Source organism: Myotis myotis, unplaced genomic scaffold, assembly GCF_014108235.1.
Source record: "Myotis myotis isolate mMyoMyo1 unplaced genomic scaffold, mMyoMyo1.p scaffold_m19_p_7, whole genome shotgun sequence".
In the NCBI taxonomy this organism is placed as follows: domain Eukaryota; kingdom Metazoa; phylum Chordata; class Mammalia; order Chiroptera; family Vespertilionidae; genus Myotis; species Myotis myotis.
Window position 1 is genome coordinate 2,270,956 of NW_023416379.1, and position 22,779 is coordinate 2,293,734.

Consider the following 22,779-nt stretch of genomic DNA (forward strand, 5'->3'; position numbering starts at 1 on the left):
CCCCTGGTGGTCAGTGCGCTCCCACAGGGGGAGCACTACTCAGCCACAAGCTGGACTGACGGCTGGAGAGAGCAGCAGCAATGGCGTGAGCCTCTCCTGCCTCCGACTAAGGATGTCCGACTAAAGGGTGCAGGCTGGGATGAGGGACCCTCTCCCCCTCCAGTGCACAAATGTCATGCACCGGGCCTCTAGTAACACTATGAGGAGGAGAATAAAGTAGGGGTCAAGTTACAGCTACCAGGGTAAGAGTATTCCAGGCAAAGGGACTAGTGAGACCAAAGCCCTACACTGACAGCATCAGCACATTCAAGAATGGACAGGCAGGAGTTCAGTCGCTGAAGTGACAAACGGAAGAGATGCCTTGCAGAGCAGCCTGAAGAGCTGGCTCTTACTAAAGACATGGAAACACATGGCAGGATTATTTATTTACAAATTCGCTCTGGCTGCCGGAGAAACACAGAAAGAACAGAAGTAAGGAAAAGCACAATGCAGTGATTAAACTCGTACACTCACGCCAGGCTGAGTTCAAATCTTATTAGGCAGCTCACAAGCCAGTTTATCAAAAGTTGGGTAACCTCCCTAGGCCTCCATTTTCTCATGGATAAAATGAGAACAGCAACAGCAGCTGCCTCACGGGGCTGCCTGAGGATTAAATGGGCTAATTCACATGGGCTGATAAAGCAGCACCTAAGTCATAGTAAGTGCTCAGTGTGTTGCAGCCTTACCACCACCAACACCACAGCATTGCTGTCATTACCACCCCCTCACCTCCACTCCACCAAGTCCCAGGAAAAATGCAGTCTGGAAATCACAGATTCCAGTCAGGGGACAGAAATTCTAAAATCAACAAGGGGGGTGGCAGGAGGAATAATGTGATATAGAAAGAGATCTTAACCTATCAGAAATGACAGGCAGTATCTTCATTACAACTGAATGTCAACTAATTGATGTTGTTGGAAACGGGATATTTACAAAGTTTCAAAGTATCCCCTTCGATTATTAATTTAAAAGGGGAGTTAACTCTACAGTAAAAAGATATGACTGATACCATTTTAACCAAATGATCAAAGTTAACATATAAAAAGGAACTGACGTATCTGCTAATATGATGTGCTGAGGACACATCACTTTTAAAAAATATTCTTACCAAAAATGCATAGCCTGTATCTAACCCTGAGAAAGAAAAGTGCAAATCATGAAGGACTATAAGCTGAGAAACAATTCCAAATCAGACACCAGTGCAATGTGTGATCTGGCCAGGATTCTGGGGCAGAATCATCCCCCCCCCCCCCCTCTCTCTCTCTCTCTCTCTCTCTCACACACACACACACACACACACACACGTCCATTCTCCTTAATGATGTTCTATGAAGTCAGTGCAAAGACTGAATTAGAGAATACTGAACCACTGTTCCTGAGGAAATACAAGGTTTGCTCCTAGAAGAAATACAAGGTTATGCTCCTGCCAGCCTCTAGTCACACGTTCATCAACCAATCGATATAACCCTGTTTGTGTGCTTATGTTTAAAGACATCTCATTTAACCCGTACTATCGATTCATGACACTGACCTCACAGCCCACAGCACTGAAGGCCACTCCTGAATGAAGCTTCTCCAGCGCGTGCATGGCAGCCTTCTTGTGCTCGGAAATACTGGACAGCAGCCACCACTATGGGGGGTGGGGGCGGCATTTTAACACTGAAATTGCTAAAAAATAGCACAAATATGCAACAACATAGCACAAAATGCACAATGAAAGGGACTCTTAGTCACAGTATGAGAGCTGAAGAAAGAAAACTGGTGTCACCTTATTCAACCTCAGCTGAGAACAAGAGTGTTAGGTGACTCAAATCATTCTGCTAATCTGAACATGTCCATAAATGACTGCGAAATCATGAGCCACACTTATTAATTTAGGAATTACTAATAAATTTTAGCAAGTAGGCGAATTTGTAAATATGAAATCTGCCAGTGTGTGCAAGTATATGTATATACATATACATGTATAAACAGAGACAAAGCACATACAGGGCTCAGAATTGTACAAATGTTTTTTAAAATGGCAAATCTGGTGAAGAGTATACAGGAATTCATTGTAGCACTCTTCCAACTTTTTCGGCCTATGGACTGAAGGGTCCTAGGTTCGATTCCAGCCAAGGGCATATGCCCAGGTTGCGAGCTAAATCCCCACAGAGGGTATGCAGGAGGCAGCCAATCAGTGATTCTCTCTCATCATTGATGTTTCTATTTCTCTCTCCCTCTCCCTTCCTCTCTGAAATCAGTAAAAATATATTTTAAAAATTAACATGTTTTAACCCTTTGCGGTCGTTTGTCTATCAGCCACCAAAGCTTTTTTACCGTTCCGGTCGTATGTCTGCTCTCAGCCACCACAGCAAGGAACCGTACGAATCTTAACTCTATTCATTCATGTATCAGTTCATAATTTCTCTGAAAGCTCTTAAGCGTCTGAGCGACCTTGTCACGAACCAAAACATTGCCCCGACAAATCGGAGATATCGAAACTCAATATAAACAAACGCGGTCGTTCCACGCTCGCCATGCAAAACACCGTGGCGAGTGAGTCGCCTTTTAAGAGTGAAGAAATTGACAAGCTTCGGAGATACTTCGAAGAATTTCAAATAAAGCTTTACAAATTACGTTTAACTGTAATTAGGCATTCTCGCTAGTTAAGATATTTCAAAATAATACTCCAAAATGGCAAAAAGAAAGTTACCGAAAGAAGTGTACTGCGAATCTGAAAGTAATGAAGAGTTTTATTTTGGCACCTTGAATACTGACTCTGACGTAGAAAGTGATAACGTTTGTAGTGATTCTACTAGTGGTGACGTAGTTCCAAAAAAGAATTAATAAATCTTGTTGATCCTTCATAATCTTGCATGTTATGTATCACGGCTCTTTCAATGGAAATTAATTCCGACCAGTACGAAACCCATGTCCAAATTTAATACGACCGCAAAGGGTTAAAATAAAAAGAAAAACAATGTAATATTTTTAAACAGTGACCTTTCATAACCAAAGGAGTAAATATAAAAATAAACTAGCACAGAATAGGATGGGTCACTAGGCTTATGAATTTTTCAGTCTAATAATTTTTCATTAATATGACTGAAATGGATAAGACCGTTCAGTCATATTAATGAAGGTGAAGGCCTGGGGAGGGAGTGGGAGCAGGGTGAGGAGGGGAATTGGTGGAAAAGGGGTCATCTGTAATACTTTTAACAATAAAGATAGATGCCAAAAAATATTTATGTATGAAAAACTTTCCAATCGAAGTTCCCTGATCAATTGATGCAGAATAATATAACATAAGCAACATTCCATTAGCAATTCTGTCAACAGAAAACTGAGCCCTTTAAAAAGAAAATTTGTTACAGACCACACAACTGCAAGGTGCTCACATATTCCTTAACTAAACTGACTGCAATCCAATCAAGTCTTAATTTTAAAAGAATCATTAACAGCATCTAGTGATAAAATGGACTCTCCCAGTTCACTGAAACTCATGCCTCATTTCATTAGGCATGGGTAATTAACTCTTCTTGGTATTAGATCTGTGGCAGAGTAATTAGCTCAAGCTTTACAGGTTACGTAAAGTGCTACTTTACTAATGAAAACAAAGGTTTATTGTCAATGGGTACATCTTTTTACCCCTCAAAGAGTGTTTCGCAAAATTTAATAACTGCACTTTAAAATAAATACTACTACAGTGTTTATTTCTAATTCTTCATATCTTTGTTAATCAATGTGGGCAGTGACTCTACTATAAGGGTATGGAAACACTATCCAATCTGAAAAAACACTGAATTTTCATGAACTTGTAACCAAATGAACAAAAATGTCAATATTCTAACATAAATTTTATTTTAAAAATATGCACAGCAAAAACAAGAGGGTGAGAAGAGTGGACAGAAGCAGAAGAGAGGACCCCGGGGCTAGTTGACAGTTCTGAGAACCCGGCAGAGCATGTGACAAGCTGGAATCTGAACCATTCCAGCCAGTGCTGCTTGGCAGTGTAGCTTCCACGTATAGAAATCAGGATTGTGTGCGAAACAGTTACAGCATTCTAACTGGATAATTTTGCCTGTGACATAAAAAGTTCTAAATAGGTTTAAATTTACATATTTTAGGAATTCCATTTCTCTGATAAGAAATGTTATTAGATTTTATTTTTTTGAGATGGTCTTTTACTTCAGATCATTTGAAAAGCACCGATTTAAACTATTCCAGAAAAGTAGGCCTTCCTTTCACTTAAAAAAACAACAACAAAACAAAACAACACAACAAAAGCAAATCAATCACTTGAGGTTGAATGAAATGTCATATCCCATTACAGTGAAAAAGAAAGTCTCAAGTTACTTGGGAATGAGTTTATGGCTCCAGTAGGATGCTTTAATACATAAATACTGTAATCAATACGTCAAAGGCTCTAAGGTTCAAGAGAATATATTTGTTTTGAATTTGAAGTAAAATTAAGATCGAAGAATTTAAATTTCCAAGATAAAGATTTAATCTCAACACAAAGAACTTTCTAGATCAGTGGTCGGCAAATCGCAGCTCGTGAGCCACATGCGGCTCTTTGGCCCCTTGAGTGTGGCTCTTCCACAAAATACCATGTACAGTGCGAATGAAACTTCGTGGCCCCTGTGCAGAAGTCGGTTTCCGGAAAGGAGATAGACGAAACAAGTATACAAGACGAGTGTGGATAGGAGAGTTGGAAGGGGTCGACCTCAGTGAACGTACCTCAATCATATTGAGGACGTTTTTAGCAAAGGCCAGCTTAGGAGGACCCTAATTAAGTTAATAACAATGTGCCTACCTATATAGTTTAAGTTTAAAAAATCTGGCTCTCAAAAGAAATTTCAATCGTTGTACTGTTGATATTTGGCTCTGTTGACTAATGAGTTTGCCGACCACTGCTCTAGACAAAGCTAAGGCCTAGTGCAGGGGTGGGCAAACTTTTATTTTTTTTTTTTTTAAATATGGAACGCTTCACGAATTTGCGTATCATCCTTGCGCAGGGGCCATGCAAATCTTCTCTGTATCGTTCCAATTTTAGTATATGTGCTGCCGATGCGAGCACGTGGGCAAACTTTTTGACTCGAGGGCCACAATGGGTTCTTAAACTGGACCAGAGGGCCGGAACAAAAGCATGGATGGAGTGTTTGTGTGAACTAATATAAATTCAAAGTAAACATCATTACATAAAAGGGTACGGTCTTTTTTTTCCAATAGTTTTATTCATTTCAAACTGGCCGGATCCAGCCCGCGGGCCATAGTTTGCCCACCGCTGGCCTAGTGCCTGCGGCCTTCATTCAGTCTCTTCTGACTGCAAAGGAGGGGATGCGAGGGAGAAATAGAAAGGAGAGGGAAAGCCCACCAGTTTGGCTCAGTGGTTGGGCATCGACCTATAAACCAGGAGGTCATGGTTTCATTCCTGGTCAGAGCACAGGCCTGGGTTTCGGGCTGGATCCCTGGTAGGAGGTGTGCAGGGGACAGTTGATCCATGATTCTCTCTCATCACTGATGTTTCTATCTCTTTCTCCCTCTCCCTTACTCTCTCTGAAGTCAATTTAAAAAAATAATAATAAAGTAGAGGAAAAAAAACTATTCCTCATAGGGTTATAAGAGAATCAAGTCTTAATGCCTGGCCCAAGGCATAAATTATAGATGACAAACTTCTCTCCTACACTTCTATAATGATACTCATTATGAACGACTCTCAGTAAAACTGAAGAATTTCTAAGTTCTGTGTTTCATATGAGGAATCCTAGCTGAAAAAAGAGTATGTAATCTAATAGAAAACCATATTACTTTTCCTCTTGAAAACATTTTAAATAGTAATTAGTATCTTAGGCCCAACTAGAAATTTATTATGATTATAATGTACCTTAAGCCCTGTTACAATAATACCATTTCAACTATGTCTAACCATTATTTAAATGGGCTTGATGGGGAAAATAGCAACATATTGCAAGTAAATGACTAAGTGGGAAACCAGAGATGGTTGCAATGTTCACAAGAGCAATGACCTTGTAACACACACACACACACACACACACACACACACACACACACATGGAATAGATTCTTAAACAATGTCTTTAACATCTCATAAAACAGAAAAGTGTAAATCTGTTGGAGAATCTGTTAAATTGATTGCTCATGGTAATGCAAAATAAGAGCCCCTAGAAATAGGAATTTAGCCCTACCTAGCAAAATGACATATTGTAATAGCACTTCTAGAATTCTAACCAAAATATAATGTAGCAAATACAGGTAAAGATGTACATATGAAGCTATTCAAGGCAGCACTCTGCCTATGTTTAACAACAAAGCCTAGAATCAATTCAAATGTCCATTAACAGGGGAATGTTGAAATAATTCATGGTATAGCCACACAATGAGATATGGTGAACTTATTAAAAGGAATAAAACTATTTTTATATACTCCCAATTAAGTGATCTCAACAATATACCATTAAGTAAATATATACTCAGCAAGGTGTAGGAAAGTGTAGAATACATAATGATCTATGAAAAAAGAGAAACTACACACATACAATACACAATTGTCATACTTCTGTAACTTTACATAAAAAAAAAAAGGAAATGGAAGGCTAAACCAAAAACTACATTAAAAATTTACACAAACGGCACAGGGGGAAATAAATAAAGGAACCAGAAATAAAAGCTAAACTTCTCTGAAAATTTCCTACGTTATACGTTTGACTTGGAAACCATTGTAAATGTTACAAGGAATAGAAGAATAATTTAAGCAATTCTTAAAACTGAAAACCAGGTGCAACAAATGAGCTTACCTGTGCCCATACGATGGCCTAACTTATACAACAATAGCTATTGTTTTCAAACACAGGAATTTGTCTCTCATGTGAAATACACCTCAAAGTGTAAGAGCTGCTGCCCTGGCTGGTGTGCTGGTTGGTTGGGCTTCCGTACAGTAAGAGGCCCTGGGTCTGATTTCTGGTTGGGGCACAAACCTGGGTTGCAGGTTCCGTCCCTATCGTCCCTATCGAGGTGTCCCTCTCCCCCCCACCCCCGCCCCCAACTTCTCTCTCAATTCAAGTAAAGAAAAAACAACCAAAGAAAGTAACAAAAACTGCAGAAATTTTCCCCCTGACAGTGCTGTTGGCTAGTGTCCTTATTGTAATTCTGGCATGTTTTGTGTATTTTAGAATAAAGGAAATGAATCATTAGGAACCAGGGTTTTCAGTGTGATGGAAAGACAGCACAATTAAAAAGATCACTTAAATAAAATACTGTGAACTTGGTTTCGAGTAAGAATGAACGTGTAGAAATGTATCTATACTCCTGTGTGTGACTGTGTGTGTATGAATCTCCTCTCTCTGTGCTCAATGGTCTACAAATAATGAGCACAGCTACAGCCCCGAGTGCAACCTCTAAATCAGGGGCGGGCAAACTTTCTGACTCGAGGGCCACAATGGGTTCTTAAACTGGACCGGAGGGCCGGAACAAAAGCATGGATGGAGTGTTTGTGTGAACTAATATAAATTCAAAGTAAACATCATTACATAAAAGGGTACGGTCTTTTTTTTTCAATAGTTTTATTCATTTCAAAGGGGCCGGATCCGGGCCGTAGTTTGCCCACGGCTGCTCTAAATGCTATTTCCACTAATAGTACCAAGGCTTCTTAAAGAAATGGCTGGCTCTAGTTCTGGAGAAGAAATAGTAAAAGGCGAGTACGGACTATGGTAGCACTCCAGAAAGCAAAGTTACCAGCCACAAACTACTACAACTGTGTCAAAAGGACTGAGGTGAACTGGAAGAGATGCCCACAGGCCAAACATCATAATTAGTTAAAAACATTAACTGCAAAGAACTGAAACACATCAAACCTGTTTCAATGCATTCAGAATGTTACTCAAAAGAAAACACTCTTTTCACCTTTGCAGGGTTCCTAGGAACCAACTCTCTATTTTAAAACTAGTGAATAAGGAACTGAGCATTTATTCAGCCTTTCCTATGAAAGTAAATCTCGCTGGTAGGAATGAAGAAAACAGGATATAGCTATTTTGTAACTCCTTCTGAAAAAGAGCCTAAGAAACAATCACCAATGATTGCTAAAATCAGAGAGGAAACTGGATCTTATGTGCCAACACCACAACACTGCTTGTGAAATATTCTTCAGAAAGGGAGAAAATGAGGAAGGGAGGGCAGGAGATCTGACTGTGGGGAAAACTTCCTTACTACCATTTACAAGGAATACAGGAACATTGTTAAACACCACCACGAACATGCAATCAGCTCCGGACAAAGAGCTCAGCTCCTCTACAAATAAACTGCAAAGAGAAATGGGGCTGAGGGGGAGAATGACATTTAAGAGCCCTATCAATCAACAGCTATGTCTATAGCCCTCATTTGGATGCCATTCAAACAAACTTTTTTAAATGCACATTTATGAGACAGGAAGAGACTGAACACTGACTAGGTATTTGATGACATAAAGAAAATGTGATAAAAAAACAAACACAATAACAAAGAGCCTTTCTATTTTAGAAACTAATAAAATATTTACAAATGAAATTATGTTTGGAATTTACTCCCCAATTCCACTGGGGGAATAAAAGGGGGAGTGAGGGCACACATGGAAAGAGACAGGCAATGCTGACACTCGGTGATGAATAAATACTATTTAAAATTTACCATGATGAAAGTTTTTAAAACAAACTATACCTATGCTAAAAGAAAACTAAGTATTCAGAGATAAATACAACAGGCTATTTGGAAACATGCTTATACTTGATGTTATGCCATATTGATCACAGCCACTTTAGTATGTCCACCAAAAACTTGTGCTTCCTATCACCAAGCACAAAGTCTTAAGACATTCTAAAGCTCAACTATTTGGTGAATTGACACAGGACAGAATAGAGCTGCAGGAGAAAACGCTAATGATAAAGCATCATGTATAATATGATACACATCCGATAGCACATGTGAACATGCATATAACTTCATGAAGAACAATCTACAAGAAGACATACCAAAACAGTCAACAAGAGTGGCATCTAGAGCAGTGGTTCACAACATGGGGACACGCCCCCCCCCCCGGGGGGGGGGGCAATTTGAGAATGAGTTATTAACAGTAAATTTTTTGCATTTCTTATGGTTCTAGAGGCCTCATATACAGCATATAAATATATATTGTGATGTATTTATGCATTTCAGTTCTCTATTATGTTTTAAAACTATTTGCTATTTTTCATACCATTTCATATTATTTTTTCTTAACAATTTCTTAGTGATTTCTTCCTCAGTGCTTCAACTGTTCATTCTTTTATTTTTCTCTTTCATGGATGCCATGTTCTTTGGAAGCTTGTTTAGACCAATTTAATGGCCTTTTAGGCTTCCTCCATGTGAATAGGAGTTCACTTTTTGAATAAGAATTGTATGTTGGGGGGGGGGGGGGAATTTTAGGTGGGGGATGGGCAAAAACAGGTTGGGAACCACTGATCTAGAAAGAGAGGATCAGGTACAGTTAATTTTTTTTTCAGATCATTTGTACTTTAAAACTTTCCTGGAGAAACTAAGATGGCGGCATAGGTAAACACCGGGAAATTGCCGCCTCTCACAACAATTGAAAATTCCCGCAAAGGACAGAGCAAACATCATCCAGAACAACAGGAAGGCTGGCTGAGTGTAAATTCTACAACTAGAAGGAAAGAAAAGCACGCTGAGAGCCAGAGGAGCTGCAGAGGTGAAGTGCAGAGGTACAAGTGCAGAGGTACTGCGGCTCGCCCGCGCGTTCGCACGAGGAAAGGGGGTGGCACATGAGGACGCGGCTGTAAATTTGAATCACAAGCTCCCGACTGCTCTGAACTCTGGTTCCAGGAAGTCTCTGGGGACCCAGGACTCATATGGGGAGAAGCTGGTCTGTCGGCAGCGGGTGAACTTGAAGGCGGCTTTCCCTCAGAGGTGCTTGCAGCAATTAGTGGGTCACTGAGACGCGCGACTCCGGGCGGAGAATCAGCCATAGCTCCTTGATCCGCCCTTTGATTCCCTGAGACCCCGCCCCACCCAGGCTGCGGCAGAGGCTTTTGCATGTGAATGTACCTAACTGCAGCCAAGCCAGGCAGACCCGGAACTTCCAAGAGAAGGCCCAAGGCCCCGCAGCGGCTTGCATTGCTTCACAGCTGAGCCTCTTCGTGGCTCCTGCTGTGTGGCCTCAGGCAGAGGCTGAATTAGCACCTCCTTAGATCCAGGAGCCACTGTACCCAGTGGTCAGAGGGGGACCTTCCAGATTGCAACTCCTCAGATCCATAAGGGACACACTCAGGGAGCAGACTCAGTGAGCACCAAAGCCCCACTGAAGCAAGTCTTGCCCCAGAAGGGTGTCTTCAGCACAGAAGTTCTCCCACTTTAGACACAGCTGATTCTCACAGCCAATTGGCCTGGAGGTCAATTCCTCCCAGTGATCCTACAACAACCAAGGCACCAAGAGTGCACCAAGAGTGTCCACCCCAGGCAACTGGGGAGGCTGAGCTACTGGGCCCTACAGGACACCTGGCGCGCACGGCCACTCTATCAACACAGGGAAGCTGCCAAAATGCGGAGACAAAGAAACAGGTCACAAATGGCAGAAATGGAGGAAAGCAAACGACTGGATATAGAGTTCAAGGCCACGTTTATAAGGTTTTTCAAGAATTTTATGGAAACCGCCGATAAATTTAATGAATCCCTCAATAAGTATAGTGAGACCATGGAGGACATGAAAAAGGACCAACTAGAAATTAAGCATACACTGACTGAAATAAAGAATAATTTACAGAGATCCAACAGCAGACAAGAGGATCCCAAGAATCAAGTCAAAGATTTGAAATACAAAGAAACAAAAAATACCCAACCGAAAAAGAAAAGAGATTCCAAAAATATGAAGATAGTGTAAGGAACCTGTGGGACAACTTCAAGCATACCAACATCAGAATTATAGGGGTACCAGAAGAAGAGAGAGGGCAAGATATTGAAAACCTTTTTGAAGAAATAATGACAGAAAACTTCCCCTACCTGGTGAAAGAAATGGACTTACAAGTCCAGGAAGCGCAGAGAACCCCAAACAAAAGGAATCCAAAGAGGACCACACCAAGACACATCATAATTAAAATGCCAAGAGCAAAGATAAAGAGAGAATCTTAAAAGCAGCAAGAGAAAGACAGTCAGTTACCTACAAGGGAATACCCATACGACTGTCAGCTGATTTCTCAACAGAAACCATGCAGGCCAGAAGAGAGTGGCAAGAAATATTCAAAGTGATGAATAGCAAGAACCTACAACCAAGATTACTTTATCCAGCAAAGCTATCATTCAGAATAGAAGGTCAGATAAAGAGCTTCACGGATAAGAAAAAGCTAAAGGAGTTCATCACCACCAAACCAGCATTATATGAAATGCTGAAAGGTATTCTTTAAGAAGAGGAAGAAGAAAAAGGAACTCTTACCATTTGCCACAGCATGGATGGAACTGGAGAGCGGATAAATACTACAGGATCTCACTCATTTGTGGAATATAATGAACAACATAAACTGATGAACAAGGACTGATCCAGAGATGGAGAGGCATTGATTGGACTGTCGGGACTTGGAGGAAAGGTAGGGGAGGGTGGGGGTAAGGGGGAAAGATCAATCAAAGGACTTATATGCAAGCATATAGGCCTAATCAATGGACATGGACAACGGGGGGGTGAGGGCATGAGCGGGGGGGGGGCGGGGGGGGTGTAGAGGGTAACGTGGGGACAAGGACACATATGTAATATCTTAATCAATAAAAAATATATTAAAAAAAAAAACTTTCCTAAAAATATCACGTATCAAAATAAATATTAACCATAAAAAATAGAAATGTGAGATATTTAAGAAAATGTGTAATATACATATATGAAAAATAGCATGTAAAAATATTAAAAAGTCTACTTATGTTTACAATTATAAAATATGCCTTCTCTAATAACATTTCATAAATCATATTCCACAAAACAATGTAGTTTCTCAAGAAGTTATAGAAACATCTCTTTAAAAAGAGACTCTATGGGTAAATATATTTAGGAAACAAATGTAAAGTTAAAAACTGAATTAAATTCAAAGCCCATAATCTCATGAGAATAATTTGTACAGTTTGAATGTCTCATGTGTTTGAATTTTGTGCAGTTGTTATTTAGAAACAAGGGGCTGGGTAAGTTACTTCTCCTCCTTGCGCCTCCATGGCTGGAAGCGTAAAACTCTCTTCTGAGGCGGCTGATGGTGTGAATAAGACACTGCACGAGGTGCAGCAGCAGCTACCATCTGGCACTGTGATTAGCAGCCCTGCAGGGCCATCTGACCCTCTGAGTGCACATTCCTTCACTTCAAGCACAGAGCTCTAACTGGAATTGCTGAGTCTCACTGGGAGTTTCCAGAAGACACAACATTTGACTGAACTGGCTTTAATCAACTGTACACATTTCACCCATCAACACCGTTGGCCAACACAGGCATGGCTTCTTAGCTCCTGTTTATGACAGGGGGCCTCAGAAAACTAATGGATGTGGATAAGAAAAGTCTCCAAAGAGTGTTCCCGACGAAGACCATTCCTAAAGATTTCCAACGGTGTACTTCATTTACCACTGTAGTAACTAACTATTCTCAATAACTCATCCAGGGTCTAACTGTGCACACATCATTCTTCCATTCTAATGACCCATGTGTTTACCTGCTGCACTAGTTTCGACTGCCACCTGTTTTTTGAAGGTGACCATTCTTTCGACATTTTCCCACAGCCCTTCATGCGGCCCCTGCAAAAACTACAAAAAAACAAACAAACAAAAAAAACACCCTACCAAAAAAAATCAATCATATTCTGTCCTCAAAATTACTTCTCTAGCATCTCTAATCTGTTCAGTATTTGTTTCCTATCAGTAAACAAGGGATTAAATCCTGTCTAAAGAAAGGATTTCTGGAAATAAAAAGAATGATGCACAGAAAATTTTCAAAATATATTATCACTGAGGGAATAAACAAAAAGCTTATTTGTGGTCCCAAAAAGGAACCACACTGACTTCATAGTTAAAGTTTAGAGGACTCAATATTTAAGTTCTTCTAATATTTCTTAGGTTGATTTCACTCTTAGAAATGGTTTATGATTGCTACCTTTTGGCAGCTGACCTTTGGCAAATTACTCAACCACCTTGAGCCTCAGTTTCCTCACCTACAAAATGGAAATAATGAAACTCGGATCAATTAAATATGTGTAAAGTACTTAGAATAATTCATGATACAGAGTATACTATAATTCAAAAGGACTATCCATAAGACACTGGCTTCCACTTGCAGACCCCATTACCATATACTTAATGTCAGAGACAAGCCCAGTCCACCTGCTGAAGATGAGCAGTGCCCTATGTTGACTGGCACAGACAAGCTTCCACGCCACTCATGAAGTCTGACTGCAGTTCCTGCTCTTAAGTTCCATTTTATTCAAAATCAATGCTATTGTGGCCATCAATAATACTAAAGTAATATCAATCCAAGAGAATAAAGTTTGAAGTGGCATATTCATTCCATTGCTTCAAACCAGCAGCTTAGAAAGATACAGTACTATCTTCCCAACAGAATTAAAGCACATAGGGTTTATAATTTTCTCTATTTACAAAATCCTTTATGGGGACCTGGAGCGTCAGGGCAGAAGGGCATCTATGCCTTCATGTATTACCTAACTGAAACATGTGTTCCTTCCCAGACAGTTTTTTCCAGGTCCTACCATGTAGCAGGCATTCATCAAACACCAGAGAAATACTCCATAAAAATTGAGTTTACCAGACGAGTAAAGGATTTCATCTCCTTGTGACTCAGATCAGTAAATAGCATTTCAATCATAAGAAATAAAATGGTATTTAATCTCTAGCTTTCTTCACTTGGCATAAATTGACAACTCTACAGCAAAAAAAGTAATCAATGGACTTTCCTTTGAAGTACCAGAAATATATCTCAACCAGGCTTATTCTTTACATCAATACCTCTTTTTGTCTCCATCTGTTTGTCATTGTCTTTTTTCAAAATAACAGGCAACAAACAAATAGTAGTACTTTCCATTTTGACTTTACTTTTACTAACATTTTTAACAGCTCAATAAATAAACTATAGCATAACCCAAGATGATTTGGTTAATTTATTATGTGTAATCAATTTAAATTAAGATTATATAAAGTACTCCTAGTATTCTAAATCTATAAATTCTTCACAAAATTCACATACGCTAATACCGAACATATGGAAGCCATTCCAATTAACTCGATATGCCCAAAGTATGTTCACCTGTAGCTTTTAATAAAACTAAAAATGTAATCTATAGCCAATTTTTGGTGTCCTATTTTAATATTATCCTGCATGTACATTCTGTAAGCTTTAATAAATTTTAGTAGACAATAGTACAAATTAAAAATAAATAAAATGTGTGAATTGCTTCTACTTGAGGTTAAGAACAAAGTAGACAAGACAGGATATGGACACACCAACAACCGGAGACACAGAATAGAAAAGCCATGAGAATATAGGACATTCAAAGGGCACAAAACAGCAAGTACTGTCATTTCCAGAGTTTAAAAAACTACACCTATGAGTTTAAACACAAAATGTACTATTAAACAGTGTTAGCTAAACTTATTAAGAACAATGATTAACATTAATTGATCACTTACTATACACTGAAACACAGTTCCTAGTGTTTTAGAACTATTTGAACTCTCACAACCACCATAAGAGGTAAGTGACATTACTAGTCCCACTTTACAAACCATGAAGAGATTAACTAATGTGTCCAACAAAACCAAAGTGACAGAACCAGGATTCACACCTAAGTGATCTGGCTGCAGAACTCACTCTCCTAACCATTCTGTTCTTCTGCCAAAGAGAGCAGAAAATGCTTTTCAGGCTACAAGTTCAATCCTAGTCACACAGACTCATCGCATCTCACTAAACACTTGTAAGCTCTTGTCCACAATGTCTATGTGTGCACCAGTGCCATAAGCGCAGGACATTACTACAGAATTAACAGAAGTGGAGAAGAGGAAAAAACATGTTTTGTTAACTGCCTGATAACAGTAGCTTTTTAAACTAGCAGAAACAATCATCTTTTGGTGAAGATTTATTTGTCCTCAGCTGTCGAGGTTTCACCTCCTTGTGACCAGGCTATGAAAGTAGCAATACTTAATGCCAATGCAACCCTAAGTGCAAGCGTGGGAACCAAAACTGCATGGCAACACAAAAATGCATGTCACCTAACTGAATCAGAATCTAGAATCTAATACTTAAGATCCTAATAAAATGTTTTAAATACACCTAAATATACTGAAGAGGAACTTACAAGCTTGCCTAAAGTATCTTTAAACTCAGATGACAAAAAAAAGCTATAAGATTAAAAGATAATATCAATGAGGATTTTTTTACCCCCAACTTTTTAGCTACTATTTTATCTACAGGGAGAAAAGAGTGATTGAGATTTGGTCAATGAGAAAGCTTAACAAAACGAGGTGGGAAGCTCAGAAAAGCAGCATATCAGCATCAAGTGAGAATACCTTTTAGGTCTGGTGTTGGTTCCATAAGCTCCACAAAGCAATTCAATGCACATGCTGCAACATAAGCTGACCACAGGTGTCATTTGATAGCCCTCTCGAGGCAATGTGTTAAAAAAATCAAAATAACAAAAAACAACAACCCTTCCTAACAATAAGTTTAATCAATTGGCAATAAAATCTAGGTTATTTAAAAAAAACAAGTCAAACATTTTCTACACAAATAAAAAGTCATAAGTATTCACTCGACAAAAGGAAACTAGGCAAATAAAACCTCTCTAAAAACAGTATTTACAGTAGTTAGGTCTTTATTAATTAAACTAGAAAAACAAGAGGTAGAATGAAAAACAAAAACCAGACACAGTATACTTTAAAGTAAAATGTCTAGAAAACTTGTGATCAACACAGAATGTTGATGAAACCAAACTGAGGCTAGTTAAAAGCCTTCTTTTTCTGTTTACTAATTCTACAAATGATCTGACATACATGCAAACTTACTTGACTGTTTTCATATAAATCTCAAACATTTTAGATTTTCCCAAAGTTTTAGTTACATACTTTTATATATACAACATTACAGTTTGACTAATTCCCAAATTGGAAGCTCCTCAATTATAAAGACCAAAGTAAGTTAACAAGACGGACTGAGTGATAATTTAGTTGGCTAAATGAAAAATGATAACTAGCAGGTCAAAATCATGACACCGCCTTTAAAATGTTCATGCTTCTGACATGAAATAATGTGTAGTGCTTTATACACAAAAAAACCTGATATTTTATTAGAATGCAAAAGTTTAATTAATTAAATTATTCACAGAAAGACTTGCCTCCATTTTTAAAAACTTACCTTCTTTTTATCCCTCATTGAGCCTTTGCCCCGGACCATAATTTTACATCCCGTTTCTGCTTCAAGCTGTTTAGCTGTAAGTCCTCTAGGTCCAAGGATTCTCCCAACAAAATTAAACTGGGGGGAAAAAAAGTCATCATACATTATTCTCTTGCTTGAATTTATAGATATCAAAATTATTTTAAAATATATATTTACTTGCGCAAATGAAATACTTTTTAATAGTAAGTTGAAATAAATTAAGAGTCCTTATAAATTTCTTGCCAAGTTTGGGGGAGGGGTGTTATAATAGCTCATTGTTTAGCAATAAATTTTCATATGTATTAATACAAATTATAAATTAGGAACAATACATTTGCCTGAAAAAGGTACTACACTGAACTGTCCATTAACATGTAATCTAAACCAAAGCATATAACAAAATCTTAGATACCACACAAGAATGCGAATGTCTTTTACAAAACTCTGCAATGATGGTGTTCAGGGAACTGTTCATTATGTTAAATAATATTTGTTGTTGTTTTTTTAACTAAAATCCTTGGGTAAAATTCTTATTACTTATCTAACGAGCTATACTTTCTCTCAAGCAGCTGTTCAGAGACCATATTTTTGGGCTGCCTGTCAGAACTCTGCTCTGGTGGCCAAATGTGGATTCTACCCGGTACTAAACATTTAAGTCTTGAAAGTAAATGCTTTTTCATCACATTCCTTACAAGTTTTATACCTATACACTTATTTTCTTTTTCCCATTTCTACCTTTAACTTATACTATTTTTGCAAGGAGGCTTAACTCTTTTCATGGACAGGGGAGTGATAAAAATAATTGCATAAATAAAGAATTAGCATCCCTCAACAGAAACTTCTAGCCTTCATATACAGAAGTTTATCTTTCAAAGGGAGAGTGGGGGAAACAAGACACAGATTAACTCTGAAAACTGAAAAGTAAATTTTCCTCACTCACATATAGTCTGCATATGAGATAAAATACCATCACTTCCACAAAAATCCAAAGGTAATGATTCCTATGCATACAGCTTCCTATTTTTTCCTTGCATATGAGCCACTGCTGGCAGGCCATTACATAAAAGTCATATGCTACAATTCACTGCGCTCAAGGCTTAAGCTAGGGCACTTCTTCAGTCTTCTGTGCCTCAATGGCTCTTACTCTGCTCACTAAGTTGCTGACCAGCATCTCCACATCCTAAGTGACTCACAAATCAAAGATGGGTAGTGCATGAGGACAGCTGGAAGAAAGTCCTCTTCCCTCAGATTTTGATACAACGTTTTCCACCGAAGTTGAGACTGTCCTCTAAGCATTTGATCTAGCTCTACAAGCTCCCCAATTCTGAAATGTGCCTGATCCACCTCTACATACTATCCCTTATCCCTCCTAGTTCCCCAGCAGAGAATACTTCACCTCTTTACCAGCCGAAAGCCCTGCACTCTCATCCACCTAACTATTGCTCCCTTGAAGGTACCCCCTCCCTTTCCTCTTCTTGCTACTTTAAAGATTTCCTCTTCTGCTGGAACCATGGAATTAGAATTATATAGAAAAAGACTTCACCACCAGCTAAATAATCCTTACAGTTATTACTTATTAATAAGCAATGTTTTAAAAGCAGTCAAAACCAACCAACATATTACATCTATAACACAAAATTTTTGTAACCTTAAAAATGAACCAATCTTTATTACCCAAGAACAACAAAGCTGAAGTGTATTAAAGTGCATACCACTGGGATTCTAATACAGTAGAAACTGTCAAGGTCATCCTCAGAATATTTTAAGCAGAGAATGAAAAAATTAATCATAGCAGCTGCTTTGTCTACTGCAGCCAATTTAATATCATTTGCCTTGCATTAAAATTCATTGTGTTGATTTATCATGCTAGTTCTGCAGCTTCATGCAATTAAACCAATGTCACAACACATTCAAAAATAATAATTTCATACAACCGGGGCTAACTGCAACTTTAAACACCCAAAGAGCAAGCAAGAAAGAAGACACTCATTAGCCCTACATTTTAAGTACAGACCTTTCCAAGGCTCACCTGCATTTATGCCTAAAGAAGAGGTTAACAACAATTATGTCTAATGTTATTCACTGATGCTCACTTCATTTTAAATAGAATTAACAGATTTCTACCAATGACAATACACAAAGCATTATGGTAAGTTTTTCCATTAACCTTTTAAGATATCTACAATTAAGATAAAACTTCCTGTGACAGGCTATCAAAACAGGTAACTAATAAAAAAATGGATCACCAAAAGCATTCAGTGAAATACTTCTAAGAAATGTTAAAGAGTAACTTCTGCTTAAAACTTTGGAATATTCTGTAAAAATATGCATTTCTTTGGGTTATTTTCTACACAGATTAGTAATGTTTCTAAATAGCGTGTTTAGTATTTCTAAAGTGAATTTCAGTTAGATACCTTACAAACCTTACATTCTATCACTTAAGTGACATAACAGGTATGAAACACCACATGTATATTTGTTGATGAAGCCTTTTACTTTAGCAAATGACAAAAAAAAAAAAAAAAAAAAAAAAAGAACCACTTCAAGTGTAACCAACAGCAGCGCAGCGAGCCCATCGCATGGAGTGTGTAAGATGGGAGAGAGTTATGACTACTCAGCAGTACCCGCAGGTCCTCCAATAACATCATCTTGTTCAATGTTGTTTCTCTGTAACATTGATGAGATACCTTAGGAACTTAACACTTTTTTGTATCAATTAACCCATGGTAAAAAATGGTTTCATTATTCCTTATTCTGCTTAAAGTCACAGAACCTATGGATAACATTAAGTGAGGGCTATTCAACTGTTTTTAATTAAAAGTACCAGAATGAATATATCAAAATGTCTTCATCTGGGGGAGACAAATGTCTTATTCCTTTTCTACCTTCAAATTAATTATAGATAAGCAACCAAATATGTCTTCTTATGCTACCTAATAATTAGTACAGGAATCATTTTGCAAAACTTTTCACATATATGAACTTTATACACATCTTCTGTTGGCTATGCAAGAAGAGGCACTTTCACCAGCAGCTTAAAGGGGGAAAACAGTAACCAGTAATAACCAAAACCTGACATCTGTGAATTTAGATATCCTAAATTATGACAAATCATCTTTTGAGTATAAACATAATTGGGAAAGAATCTAAAACCATTTTTTTTAAAAATCAGGTGAATAAGAAAATATTCTCTAGTCTAGAAGCTATATAACAAGTGTTTAGGGAAAAATTACCTAGACAACTAAAATAAAAATATGAGGCAATAAAAGCCAACAAGAGTTTTATGATATAAGTATATGACAATATATATGACAGCTCAAGATACAAACTCTTATTACACACAAAACCCTTTAAACGATTCTAAACTTCTTTTCAAACCTTTATTTTGCTACCACCTTTCTGTTCAGACACATAAGCAATTCACTGTTCTCTAAAAATGGCAGGTACTTTGAAATTTTCTCTGTAACACCTTCTTCTGTCCTTCCTTCTCACCAACCATGTCAAATGTCTCTCATTACACAATACTGAGCTCACGTTTCTTCTGTGACTTCTTGTTATTCTTACCTCTAGACGAGCGGTCGCCAACCTTTCGGGCCTCACAGGTCACCAGTGGTCCACGGACCACCGGCTGGCGCCCTCTGCTCTAGACAGCTGTCCTTTTTCTCCTCCTCCACAGTGACCATCGCAGAGTGCTTGGCATCCAGCCTCAAAGAACCCCTATCACATGGAATGCCATGATCTGCGGCAGGCCATTCCCAAGTCAGGAACCAGCACCTGATTTTTTTATTTTTATTTTTACACTTCACAGTACCTCACACAACATACAGCACATAGAAGAAACTAATACTTGTTCAAATTGTTGAATGATACAACTTGGAAAATGTCCACAGAAATCATGAGATTTTTTTTCATCCACTAGTAATAAATCACTTACTTAGTCATATGCAGCAAAAGAACTCTTAATACATTCCAGAAATTTCTCAAATGGTTAAGCCTGGCTGACTGATCTCAGGATAAATTCCAAATGACAGATAATGTCATAAAAACAAAACTATAATTTCCACTTTCTATTTCAATACAGAAATATCATGAATGCAAAGACCATGCCACTCTCTATTTCTTAGGTGTTGAGTATGTAGAAGTATGTTTTATTAATGAGTGTTCCGGTATGAGCCAGCTTCTAATGCTTGGCAACTCTACATGCATTAAGTCCCTTAATGAGGGTAACCCTGGAAGGCAGTTACCATTATAATCTATACTTAATACATGACAGGTTACAAAAGTAGCCCAAATCCTAGAATACCTAGATTAATCAGCATAGTACAATGCCTTTCTCCTAAAGACCTTAAACATACACCCTGGTCACATCAGAACTCACATTCAGTTTTCTCATTCTTGTTGCTCATTCAAAATGTTTAGTAGAAAGCTTATAAAAACTTTTGCCTGGCCTCCTGTAGCCGATCAAATGATTTTCTCTCATCACTGATGTTCCTATTTCTCTTAGAAAAAAGAACTAGAAAAAAAACCAACCCTCTTCAGATTCAGTTATTGTTTTTGTAATGTCTTCTTCACCTACATCCCATAGCATATCATTACACTATTTCTATGTAACTACACCGTGCCATTCTCAGTATTTTCATCTGTCTTTATGGACTGGGATCACTGTCTTCATAAGCATCATATACATCCTTTTTATCTTAATTGAGCCATTTATATGAATATTTCAATGACAAATATGTATAACCTCAAAAAAGAGAAAGAGGAGAATATAATTATTTAATTCAAGATTGAGCTTACAAGTGTCACCTCAGACCCAGAATATGTCAAGGAGTTGAAATATGTGTTCTGACCATTCATTAAATAGTGCGTAAGCTCTCTGAAATTGATTTCCTAAGTTTTGCTGCATAAATATTACCTGCCTCACACATTGCTACAAAATTATTAATTCAGCTCTGAAAGTGACATGTTTTGGGCACAAATTTTAGTCCTACCTGACCTCCTGGTAACTGTCTTACGTTACCCTCGTTCAATACAACTCAGTTTTCAGTGGCTTCCAACTAAATGACATTGTTACTATGGTATGCTTATCATCTCTTCCTCTTGATTCCTCTACAATGTTAATTATAAAACCGTCTTCTTCTATATTCTCTATTCTCAATGAACAGCACCACCAGTAAGGCCCTCCCTCATTCTTAGCCTCCACAGGTAACAGACTACGAAATCTTAAGATTTTCATTAATCTGTCCCCTTTTCTTCATTTCAACTGCCACTGCCTTAGATTAGGCCCTGGAGCTATAACAGTACCATGAGAGCAAGGATTATGTCTCTTATTCTGGTGCCCGGTGCCTATCATAGGCCACACACGACCTTCTGGAAGAATGACACCAACATTTCACTGGTTTATACTCAGATCTCTTCTTGAGCCTTCATGATCCTAATAAATTTGCAAATTTATTTTTCTTTTTATCTATCCTTCAAAATTGCAAATTTATACTGCTTTTTTTTTTACAAATAAAAAAGAAACTAATCAAAACGATCACTGTTCTATAATATCAAACAATAAAACAGACACATTTTAAGCTCAATAAATTCCTTACCAATTAATGAAGAAAAATTATCATGCCAATGTGAAACAGAACGATGGACAGACTTATGCTAGGGAGGCTGTTTAACGCTATTGTTCTTGGACTTGGGAAAAGCAGTTTTCTACAGGAGTCAAAACTAGACTTCAGAAGTCCCTAATCTATACATAAACTATTTGTTCTAAAGAGTTGGGTTTATTATTAAGACATACAATATACTTTCCCAAAGAAATAAGTAACTATTTAGTTCCAAAGATTCTCATTTAGAAGTTTGATTTCAATGTATCTAGGGTGCACTGAGGCAGGTTCTATCAAAAACTACGGTAGTTGTCTGCTCACCAAATTCAAACCAAGAAAAGGCATAAATGATGAGTTTTTCACTCACAAAATAAATGTAGGTCACCTAATATAAGCGGGCACCAAGATGGGTGGTCAACTTAAGAGTGGTATCACCTCCCACTGCTCCACAGCCCGTGTCACTGCCAGGGCTGGAGGCGGGGCTAAGAGGAGAATGGCTGTTAGTGAGGAGACACTGCTCTCTCAGGTGGGCCAAGAGCAGACCAGCACCTCTCCCCTCCCCTGAATATCCAACAAACACCTCAATGTTTCCAAAATATAAACAGCACTGAGAAGCAGGTTTCTCTCCAAGTTTGTATTATATTACTTTTGTTATTTCAGTGAGAATCTGAAAAATATGGGTGTTAGATACCTGGGACTAGGTATCTAACTGA

At 38.2% G+C, this 22,779-nt stretch overlaps 1 protein-coding gene and 1 non-coding gene across 15 annotated transcripts in view; both read right to left on the reverse strand.

Annotated features, from left to right (window-relative positions):
• QKI (QKI, KH domain containing RNA binding) overlaps positions 1-22,779 on the reverse strand; it is a 136,898-nt gene that overhangs the window by 61,677 nt on the left and 52,442 nt on the right. For 8 of the 14 annotated variants that reach the window (XR_004968679.1, XM_036316015.1, XM_036316007.1 and 5 more), the window contains exons 3-4: positions 16,446-16,562; positions 1,571-1,669 (exon numbers count right to left, since the gene is read on the reverse strand). Coding sequence is in view for 12 of the 14 variants with exons in the window: in XM_036316015.1 (XP_036171908.1) it covers positions 1,571-1,669; positions 16,446-16,562 (216 nt within the window). In the remaining 2 variants the exon portion in view is untranslated. The remainder of the gene's footprint in view (positions 1-1,570; positions 1,670-16,445; positions 16,563-22,779) is intronic. The other 6 variants (XR_004968680.1, XM_036316016.1, XM_036316012.1 and 3 more) reach the window with 1 other exon arrangement.
• LOC118660936 lies at positions 4,995-5,101 on the reverse strand. The gene has a single exon (XR_004969099.1). It is a non-coding gene; the product is annotated as a U6 spliceosomal RNA (small nuclear RNA).